Genomic DNA, 11,738 nt, shown 5'->3' with positions numbered 1-11,738 from the left:
AATTACAGCATTTTAAGTGAGTGCAGGGAGGAAGGCTGTGTGTTATCAACCACCATAATGTGAAAGATTACCACCGTCCCTGTCCCACCTGTTTTCACTCTCCTTTTCACACGGGGCGCAGCTGTGCCACCTAACACGGCATTTTAACATCTCTCTCTCTCTCTCTCTCCTTATTTAGTTCGGCCCTGCGCGCAAGGATGCATTTGGAGATTGTCATTCCCTTTGGCTGATATAGTTGGTATTAGTGGTGTCAGAAAAGGCGAGAGGTTTGGGGAAGGGGGGAGGTGGGAGTGGGCTTGTGGAGCAAGGGCAGAACTCGTAAACATCTCGGTGAGTGGCAGGAGGCCGACTCGGTGCCCTCTGTCCTCCTGTTACAGCCGTGCTTTCGACCGAGATAAATGGGCAGAGTTGTTGAAGCTGGCTTGGGATTCTGCAGTGCATTACCTTAATACTGTGTTGCATTTGTTTTCCTCATTTCCACAATGAGTGCTCTTTTGATTCTATCAGTGTCTGGGCTCTGGTTTGTATCTGCTTGCATTTCCTGGCTAAGAAGGTAATGCATATGGGAATTATGGCAATGTGGAAAATTTTGGCTTATTGAGCCAGGTTACCGGTTTGTATTTTGTTTTCCTCGGTTAGGTTGTTGAATAATGTGACTGTCGAGCACAATTACATTGTTAGTTTCACTTACTATACAGCCGTTTCGGGCCGTTCTGGCAGTATTGCACATTTTCATCTCTTTATCGTTTTCTCCCTTTTAACTGATTGGATTAAAATTGAACGGTGTACGTCTTGCGAGTCTCCGTTCACGACTGCCAAACGCTTCTGCTTTATGGCTCTGTCGCATGCTGTCAGGTCCGTGTTCCTGCCATGATCACAGCACTACAGATCCCATCACACTGTTTCAGTTCGTTCTCAGCCAGTCTGCTGGGCTTCCCTTGCTACCAATCCATCCAATTCTATAAGGAATCATGCCAAATTAACCCAATTTATGGGATAGCACTTCAGAATCTCTTCAGTTGCCAAGAAAACAAGCCCACCCTCCATATGTGTGTGGGAAAATGTGTGCCCACAGAATCAGTATTTGGCTCCTCTTGAGTCCATTGCCTTGTTGCTCCGAGCTCTCTCCACTCCAGAGACGGCTGCTCAGTTTTTAAGCAGGCTACTTCAAATATAATGGCTCCCTGGCTGGGCGCCAACCTGACTAACAATTTTGTGTGTTGTTTTTTCTTCTTCTGCTTGCCACTTACAGCTTGTTTGTTGTTGGTTCGATTCTATAAGGCGAGTCACTTTGGGTGATTAGCTTGAGATCTTTGATCTCTGAAATACGTCAGTAGCAGCAGATTGGTGTGTTTCTCTGAGAACTTTACCGTAGCAAGGTATGAGTACGTCTGACGACCAATAATAATGATAATGAGTCTTTATTGGTCACATATATACAGTAGAGCACAGTGAAATTGTTTTCTTCGCATACCCCAGCCTGTCAGGAAGCCAGGGTCAGAGCGCAGGGTCAGCCATGATACGGCGCCCCTGGAGCAGAGGGGGTTAAGGGCCTTGCTCAAGGGCCCAACAGTGGCAGCCTGGCAGTGCTGGGGCTTGAACCCCCAACCTTCCGATCAGTAACCCAGAGCCTTAACCGCTAACCACCACTTATTACTGTACAATAAATACAGACCAGAAAGGCTGCAAATGTTCTACCTTGCAAAATATATATGCAAAATTTTTCGTCTCCAATATAACCACTTCTCCCTCCTAATGAAAATACGTCTCAGAGAGTTTTTGCAAATGCATCCGTATGCCATATCCAAGCTTCTCAGAATGAAATTCGTCACTGGTTAATGCACAGCTGTGCAGCATCAAGAACAAGCCTGTACGATTTTGACAGCTGTGCTTTTGGTTAGCGTTAAGCTCACACAGTGATGAAATTATCCCGTGCTGGATGAGGGTTTTGGTTACATATTTGCCAGAAAGCCAGCGAACAAAAGTTTGTCATTTGCTCAACGGAGTAATGTTTAACCTGCAATTATGTGGCGGTCTAATTACAAAGCTAAACCTATTTGTTCTGAAGTCTCTCATTGAGCCTATAGACATATTGAAACAATATCCTCTGATTTATATTGTGTCAACAGAGGAGGAGAGAGAGAGAGAGAGTGGAGTAGCGTTTGTACACCGCTGGCACGTGACGCTGATTCCAATAAAGTCTTATAAATGTTAAATTGTTTGAATGTGTGTCCAATTCGCTTCCCCCCTTCAGGGTCTCAGAACTTAATTTTTTTCTCTCTCTCTCACCCAGATACACACAGAACAGCTGCTACCAAAGGCCTCCGTGTGGATCCTTTTTTTAAATCTATGACGGAAGATCCCCTGAAACAAAGCCCTGTGAGAGTGCAACAACAATAAACGCATGAAGAAAGCACTGCAGAGATGCAAAAATAACTAATGCAGTGTCTAAAACTAGCCTGTATGCGACGTATTAATGAATCTTCTTATTAACTCATTCACGTTTAGTTTGGCTTCGAATCGTTTGCTAAGTGATTCATCGAATTCTCTAATCTAATTTGATCACACGGTGTTGATTAATTTTTTATAACAGAGGCTCTGAAAATAGTCCCGACTGCAAGGCGAATCACGGTTTTGTATTAATACGCTCGTTCTAATATGTTATTATTTTTATACTTATAGCTAATTCACGGGGACTTTTATGGTGCGCATTCTACAAAAAAAAAAAAAAATCATTTAAAAACGTGTAATTGTTAATATGGTGACGTTTTCTGTAAGGAGACGTTTATTTAGCGTTTGTGGAGGGAATCTCCATTGGTCTATCTAATTTGGTCACACGGTGTTGATTAATTTTCTATAAAGGGGGGTCTGAAAATAGTCCCGACTGCCAGGCGAATCACGGGTTTGTATTAATACGCTCGTTCTAATACGGTATTATTTTTTATAGTTATAGCTAATTCACTGGAACTTTTATAGTGGGCATTCTACAAAAACAGCAACAAAAAAACTGTTTAATAACGTGTAATTGTTAACATGGTGACGTTTTCTGTAAGGAAACATTTGTGCAAGGAGCATTTGTGGAAGGAGTCTCCAGTTTCAGCACTTTCTAACAGCCGATCATTTTTGACATTTTCCAACATGGGAAAGTCTTCAGGATGGAGCACTTTTTCTCTTGAACCTGACAAGCTGCATATTTTCCCTTATTTAACCTCAAGACTCGGGGGGGGGGGGGGGGGGGACGAGATCAGAGACTGAACAGGAATTAACTTGTTTTGCGGATATTTCGCAACACTAATCGTGACTATAAACTGAAAACAAAAACTATTTGTTGGTGTTGGAAATTTTTTTGTGGTATTAGCGGAATAAAATACTTTCGGGATTACGCTGTTACGGGAAAACAATCATGGTGGTGCTAACAGCATCAAGCTGTTCTGTCTTTGATTAGTTTCCTAAAACAGCACACGCCATTGTGGCTTATTCCACAAAGTATTCTGAATAAACTAATAAGCGCTTGGTTTCTTTAAGTGCATTTGCACTGCCCAGTAGATCAGTACATAGATGCGTTGATATGATTTGGAAACCATTCATACGTGGATTAGGACAATCCTGAAGAGCTGTATTTTCATGACACACAAGCAGTACTAAGTGTGTTGAAATGAGGTTCAGTATGAGCATATTGTCTATAAGAGTCCTGGGATGAACACAGGACAGTCTTTATGATTTTGTATCCGAGTTTGAGCTGAAGGATGAGACCTTTGGACTTGATCTTTGTTGCCACAGAGAGACGGCCAAGTCGTGACATAATGTTTGGGATGTTCTAGATGAACAGCAGAGATTCGGATGGTTTACAGAGCAGAAGTAGAGCAGTCACACTTGAATCGAATGCTGTGGATTTTGCAGAAAGTTATGTGTTATGTCTGATTCTAAAGTTTGACCTTTTACTAATGCGTTGTGTAAAAAGGTTCAAATGACTCAATCATTTCGTGTTTCCATATATGGCTGTCACTTACATATACATATACATTGCATATATAGCCTATCATCCTAAACAGCTGCCTCAGCTGAAAACATGTTTTAGTTGAACTCTTTGGGGTGAAGAATACAGGCCATTGATGAGCACTGGTGCTCATCTGTGCTGGTGTCATGTGGTGTTGCTGCAGCTCGAGACATATGTACTGCGCACCTGTCGTGGGTTCCAGGCCTGATTGTTCCTCTTTAAACCTGCTATACACCAGAACAGGCTGCAAAGAGCCAGTCTCAGAGCACACACACACACACACACACACACACATGAATGTATGATGCTGAGCTAAAACACAAACACATTCTCAAAAAGACTATATAACTCATGATATAGAAAATACAATCATTTGGAAATCAGTTTCCAGAACTTTTCTATTTGCTTATAAAATTCCAAAGGTTCTGTGAGATCATTTGATTCGAGGGCCTGTTTTTCCGGAAAAGATTGTAAAGATGATGTTAACAGTTAGAGAGAGAACACTGTGATGTGATGCTTGCGCTACCATTTAATGATAATGTTAGTGCTACGGCGGTTTCATAGACTCCTGATCTCCGTGGTGACCAAAAAAAAAAGTCAAAAATGGCGGTAAAGTATGTGTGGCCTCACACATCCTGTGTACAGAAATGAGGGGGAGGGGTTTAATTCTTGACTTTATATTTCAAGACATCGTCTGTTTTTCCACCAGGTACTAAAATGAAGTAAATCGAACGTCAGGTAACAATCACAGTGTAAAAGATTCCATAATCTTCTCATTTGTTTACCATAAAGTCAGCCAATACGCAGAAGCCATGTGGGCAAAAGTAATTACACCCTTGCTGAGAACCAAATGATGTTTTATGTCAATATATAAAGCTACAGAATACGCTGTTTTTCTCATTACAGTACACAGGCTGGGAGCTCACATAAATCGTAAGTCTTCAACTTCTGAATGTTGGCTTTTTTTTTTCCAGCTTTGTGGCCACAGAGATCAGGGCTGAGTTTCCCCGAAAATAATAATAGCACTAAAGATCATGGTTAAATGGTTGAGAAGGCATCTGTCTCTCTTTCTCGCCTCTCTGATTTTGGAAAACTGGCCCTGAAGCAAGTTGGTTTTTGTCAGAAATTTGTTAAAAAGAGTGGTGAAGTGGTCTTTTTGTTTTTACGCACCAAAGATCTGGAACACATTACCATTACCATACATTCATCAGGCTTCAGCTTTTTTTTTGTTTTTTTTTTTGCTTTTTTTTCCTCCCCATTTTAGCTTTTAACTAGCCTTTATCGTTTGCCATACTTTTAGGTTTCTTTTTCTTTTTTCTTTTATTATTTAAAAAAATTGTAATTGTTTTCTTTCTCACAGTGCTATTAGTTATATTATTATTATTATTATTATTATTATTATTATTATTATTATTATTAGCCTATTTTACTTTTTGTTTTTGTTTCATTATTTCTCTTACGTCACACTATAAAGCACATTGAGCTGCATTGAAAATGTATGAAAGGGGCGGTATGAATAAAGTTTATTATTACATTAAATGTTTTACAGCAAAATATTGCGTAAACATATCAAATTAATTCCATAATTCATCATTTTGAGGTCGTTTTTCTTTTCTTTTTAATTATTTTATTTTCATACTAAATATACTAAGCTCTATATCCTGAGTTGCAGATTGCTTTTTAGCCAGTAAAAGCATAAACCTCAGTTTCTTTCCTGAAGTCATTTCCCCCTCCCACGTTCTAAGAAGCAGACATGTAATCCACTTACACTCTGCTCTTCTCTTTATATCTGTAATTAAAACAGTAAAATGAGCTGTCACTTCAGCGACAGCCGATGCTGCGTGCACTGGTTGCTTCTGTCTGTTTATTTTTTCTTGTTGTTGTTTTTTTTTTTTTCGTAATATAATTTTCTCTGTTTATTATTATTATTATTATTATTAATTTTTTTATTATTATTATTATTTTATTTTTTTTCCAGGATTATGTACAGGATGCCAGCTGGTAGACAGATGGTGGTGGCTTCGCTCATTTTATTTAAAGAAACACCCTGAAGGGAGAGGAGGGGAGACGAGAGAACAGCTGGAGCACGACTGGATCGGCCTGGTGAGAAAAAGAACCGGTTACTGCATTAACCTGCACCAGATTATCATCGTTTTGACCCTAGATGTTAGTGTGCATTTGTAGCTATTTTAGGTCATGCTCTTGAGTTTCTGCAAAAAAATAAAAATGCATGTGTTTTGTGTGCATGTGTGTATGTATGTGCGTCAGAATGCAGTGAGAGCAGCGCTGCTGTCTTGCCACAGGCCCTGCCATTCACAGCAGGGGGGCTGTGTGTGTGTGTGTGTGTGTGTGTGTATGTGTGTGTGTGTGTGTGTGTGTGTGCGCGCACCCATTAGCTACTTGGCATTCTGGGAAAGCCATGCGTAACCCCACAGCTCAACTCAAACCACAGCAAGCAAAACACGGCTGGTTAAAACACACACACACACTGCTCGGCAAGTTTGACTTGTAATAATTAGATTTCCTTTATTTTTTTAACTTTTTACAAATCCTGCTATTTTACACACATAAAATGTATTCAAGTGCACAGTATCATCTCCCAGCCAAAGAGCCGTTTTTTTCTTTTCTTTTTTTTTTTTGTCGTCGTTGTTTTTTTTTGTTTTTGTTTTTTTTTGTCGTTTTTTCTTTTTTAAACATTTTGTGTCTTTTTGTCATTTTTAATCAGGAAACAACTAGAGTGGACATGAGTTGAGCCCAGCTTGCACTTGAGAGCCGAGAGCTTGTCAAGAGATGCATGCTGGAATACAAGTGAACAATAAACTCCATTAAATAAAACAAAACAAAACAAATCACACACACAGAGGGAAAAAAAAAAAAAAAGAAAGAAAGAATGGCAAACAGAAAAATATTAAATAAACCAACCATGAACCAGATGTACATTGTCCCTGTATTTAAAATATGATTTCCTAATGCAAAAGTAGACTTGGAGCTTCACCGTTTCAGTGCTACACTGAGCCGTTTAAAGATTTCTCATCACTAACAGGCTATCTCTATGGGGAAACCATGAGAATAACAATCAAATCAAATCAAATAAATCACACACACATGAGCAAACTATTCTTATTCTTTCAATAATGAACCTTTATTCTTTATTTCTGCAGTTTTTATCCGTTTTCTTTTTAAAGGAAGCTTTTAATCAAAGAGCATTGTGTTCATATATAGTTTTTTTTTGTACAGAAGAAAATACTATACAACCTTTTTTTTTCCCCTCCTGCAACAATATTTCGAAGATAATCATCTACACATTTAATTACCTAATATTATGATAGTTCTTTCAAAGCCGTGTTTAAGAAATGATTAATTTCTCGCTTCAGTTTTTTCTTCTTCTTCTCTTTTCCGCTACACAGTCACTCATTTTCTGCTGAAGCCAGGCAAACAAAATTCATTGTTTTGCTTTGTTTTTTTTTTTTTTTTTCTGTAATTTGGAGCGGAGCACTGCAGTAATTTCCTCTGTATAGAATTCATTTAAATTACAGTCGTCATTAGTGTTACTCGTTAGGCAGCCTTGCTTCTGGCATGCCTGTTTCATATTGAAATCATCCAATCTCAGAAGCAAAGAAAATCAGTCCCTTTTTTTTTTGTTTGCTTTTTTTTTTTTTAAAATAAAACACAGAACAACAGGTCTTCGTCACACCGACAATTATTTGTGCATCAAAGCAAAGTGGAAAAAAAAAACCCCAAAACAAACAAAAAAAAAAACATTGTATAGCAATTTCCCTGTTAAAAGATATATGCCATTGTATTTCTGGTAAAAATGAATCTAAAAAGTGCAAAAAACACCCTAAACATTTCTCTTTGCAAGGTCACATAAATATTAAATAAACGGTTGTAATCGGAGCTAGACCACAGCTTTTAGAAAGAGAAAACGAAGCTTGAAACGTAGCTTTTTGTCTGTATTATTCACACACTCGAGCATTTCTTACAGCGACTCTGTGACACGTTCTTCCATTTTTAATCCACAGCCAAGAAAGTCTCTCTGTTAAGAGCAGATATATGAGGTTTCTAAAGAATCTTCAACCACAGACTCCAACTGGGAATTTTCTCACTACCTTTTTTTTTTTTTTTCTTTTTCTTTTCTTTTCTTTTTTTTTTTTAAATATCCATGCTACTCAAATTGTAATGAAAGAAAGAAGAGAACAAAATTACCTACAAGCTACTAGATCTTGCCTACGTTCAGAGAACACACTTCCGTCCTTGTGTCTAATGGATACTTGAGTGCATTGTGGGAGTCCATAGAGGGCCGAAGAGCTGGCATTGATTCCCTTTTTTTTCCCCCCTGGGCAGCAGCACCATCAAGTATTCATGATCCTCCCCGGTCTCGTCCCGTTTTCCCAACGGGCCGTTCTGCAGCAACAAACACCAGTGTCGACTGGTCACGCCTGTGCAAGTGGAGGACTAATGCAATGATAACAGTGACAACAATAACAAACGAAGAAAAAAAGGAAAAAAAAAAAGCAACAATAATGCAGTGATGCACACCGTAACGAAACGTCTTAAATAGAGGCTTGACTATCTAACCTCGTCTATACAAAAGTGCACTAGCAATATGCAATGCCAGGAAAAAAAAAACAAACAAAAAAAAACAGTCCTCGTTTCAAAGAGAGGAGGAAATAAAAATGGAGTGCACACTAGCTTTTTGGTGAGGTGCGTTTACTGAGATAGATGTCTTATGGCCTGAAACTTGCAGTCACTGACGCTGTTTGTCCCCGAGAGACACACTGTCCAAATGGAATGGAGCCTATGACACAACTGAGAACATGTATGTGAAAACTGTGATGACTGGAAATAACCTTTAAAAAAAAAAAGTGAATCAAGTGTGAAATGGAAAATGCCAAAGCAATATGACGGGCCCCTGCACTAACAGTAATAATAATAATAATAATAATAATAATAATAATAATAATAATAATAATGCAGGATGTTAATAAATCAATTGTTCAACACATTCATTTAAAAAGGAAAAAAAGACTTCTTTGTTTTAAAAGCGTGCCATTACTTTCTTGGATTCCGCAGTTCAGTGACTGCACTTCAAATGTATTTTAACATCCACACACATACTGTATATAGATATTCATATATATATATATATATATATATATATATATATATATATATATATATATATATATATATAGACTGTTTTTTACTTATATTTTTTTTCTCCACACACAAAAAGTAACAAAATAGAATAAATTAAAATCAAACATGCACGCACACACACAAAAAAAGACTGATGCGTAGGAAAATGTTTACATTGCCACCCATGTGTAAAAGACGGCCTCGTCTGTCTGTCTGTTTCTCTGTTCATTTTTAATGCATAATTAAATTAATAATGTTGGTCATCATGTAAACATCGTAAATCATTTTGGGCCTTCACTTTTCTTGCGTATTTGTCATTTCCTTGTCATGTGCGGTGTCTCTAGACGTGATAAACGAGGCCACTCGAACTGGGGTTTGTTCATTGCACGCAGGGATTGTTTCTTCGAGTGCGTACAGCGTGGTTCACAGGTCGGCCTCGGACTTGTCTTTTTCCAGGTGGGAAGCCTCGGCATGGTTCATGGAAGCATCGAAACAGTCTTCGTTGTCTTTCTCTCCATCGTGCTCGGGCAGGGAGTCGTCGTACGAGTCCGTGTTCATGTCTTCCTCAGGGTCGTCCTCATCGTCCTCGTCGTCCTCGTCCTCGTGCGTGGGCTCTTCGTCGGGTGACAGCTCGTCCTCGGGCTCGCCTGACGTGCCCGTGGTGTCATCCTGTGGATTGCTCAGGCTCATGGAAGCAGGCATGGAAGCTCCAGGCCCCATAGAAAACAGTGCCTCGCGCTGTTGTAGCTTCTTGCTCAGGTCCAGGGAGTCGCTGAGGCCCAGGCCGCTGGCATTCTTCAGGAAGAACAGTGAGCTGCTGACATCGGTGCCGAGATTCAGAGAGCCATCCAGGCTGAGGGTTGAACGTGTGTGATTGGGGTACTCGGTGCCCATTGCTGAAGCGAGGTACATGGCTGCATTATTGTGGGGCAGCCCTTGAGCACCAGGTGATGTAGGGGGTAGACTAATGGAAGTTGGTGGTGCCACCAGCCCTGTCTGGTGTTGCCCAGCCTCCCGGTTAGGAGAGACGGACGAGGGCACGTCGCCACGCTCTTGCTTCTCATGCTTGCGCTTGTGCGAGTCCATCTGCGACATGCCTACCACTGTATGCTTGCACTCAGGGTATGTGCAGTGGAAGTGCGAGCACTTGAGCTTGTACTTGCAATCGGGCACGGTACAGTCGGTGCTGGAGCTGAACTGGCAGAAGCCGGCAGCGCTGATTACGTCCTGCTTTCCGTGGTGCTTGCGGTGGGCCGTCACCTTGGTGCTGTCCGTGCAGCGGAAGGAGCAGCGCAGGCAGTGGAAGTGTGTCGAGTTGCCTGAGAACTGACAGTCGGCCACGTCGCAGCTCAATGACGCCTTGAAGCGCTTGAAGTCATCAAGGACGAGGTTGTCGACGCGGTCATGGTGTTGCGCATGCTTGTACATGTGAGTGCGGCCACAGAACCGGTAGCCACAGTTCTCACGGGTGCAGTGGTAGTGAGTCACCTTGAGCGAGAACTGGCACGCTGTGTCCCTGCAGTCCTCGTACAGGTCGTAGCGGCGGAAGCCGTCCAGCATCATGCCCTCGTCCAGCATCTTGCGCGAGGATGCTGTCTTGCGCCGCTTGCCGTATGGTGACATGTCCTCGATGATCCAGAAGCGCTTCTTGGCACCACTTGCTGCTGGAATGGAGATGGTATTCCCTATGGATGCCAGAGAGAAAAGTGTCAAGTCAGGGCCGATGAAATGAAGCAGTGAGTCTATAAACAAAAATACTCTAGAGCTGGAATGAGCACAAAGGATTTACACAAATCATGACCGTGAGCAAATATATAACCTACTTCCTCTGTCTGACATGAGTCCATACTATGATCTAACGGAACACAGGGATGCCCATTGCGTTTCTTACAATAAGTACATGTTTGTCTGTGGTGTATATTAGGTGTAAAAGTAATGGGTCTAGAAATTCCTCTGTGTGTAACTTTGGGCTTTAGTGAGCAGCCTTAGGTCACTGCTAATGCTAATCCCTGTCTGGAGAAGTACGGCCTCTATAAAACCCTGGCACAATTAGGACAGCTAATGGAAGACAACACAGCACAGTTCACTGACAGTGTGTAATACACTGCATGTACTCTAAAAGGTTGGAATAAATTTTGTTTAATAGATATTACCCAGTAGGGAAAAAAACATCCTTTAAGACAGGTACTGAATGCTACATAATGTAGTCAATGAAAGTCATCATGAGTAGATGATTTACGATTACTAATAAGTTATAGTTAAAAATTGTTTTTGTAGCAAATACACAGGTGGACAAATTATTAGGCTAGGTGCCCAGGACAAGCAGATTGTGTGTCCAGGCTATCAATGTTTTATTAGTCATTGCCTGGCAGACAAGTGACTCAGTCAACTGCTCAAATAGTGATTACTAGCATTTTTCTCCTGCCCATTAACCACACAAAAACAAAGCCTGCTCCTTATTTTCATCTTATTTGTTTTATTAGCACCAGGCAGTATAAATGTATCTAACTCATCATACATATTCTTACTAGCTTGCGTAATCATATTTGACTATTTTCTTAGTATGTTAGTATCTTAGGAATAAAACGGCACAGACAGATTT

General features: G+C 40.5%; 1 protein-coding gene across 2 annotated transcripts in view; it reads right to left on the bottom strand.

The window, feature by feature from the left end:
- Positions 1 to 9,204: 9,204 nt before the first annotated feature.
- casz1 (castor zinc finger 1) overlaps positions 9,205 to 11,738 on the bottom strand; it is an 81,633-nt gene continuing 79,099 nt past the window's right edge. For both annotated transcript variants that reach the window (XM_053643414.1, XM_053643415.1), the window contains one exon: positions 9,205 to 10,821. In XM_053643414.1, coding sequence (XP_053499389.1) covers positions 9,560 to 10,821 — 1,262 coding nt within the window. In that variant the 3' untranslated portion in view covers positions 9,205 to 9,559. The remainder of the gene's footprint in view (positions 10,822 to 11,738) is intronic.

Source organism: Ictalurus furcatus, chromosome 15 (genome assembly GCF_023375685.1).
Source record: "Ictalurus furcatus strain D&B chromosome 15, Billie_1.0, whole genome shotgun sequence".
In the NCBI taxonomy this organism is placed as follows: Eukaryota; Metazoa; Chordata; class Actinopteri; order Siluriformes; family Ictaluridae; genus Ictalurus; species Ictalurus furcatus.
The sequence above is the reverse complement of the archived record's forward strand: the minus strand, read 5'-3'. Positions and strand labels throughout refer to the sequence as shown.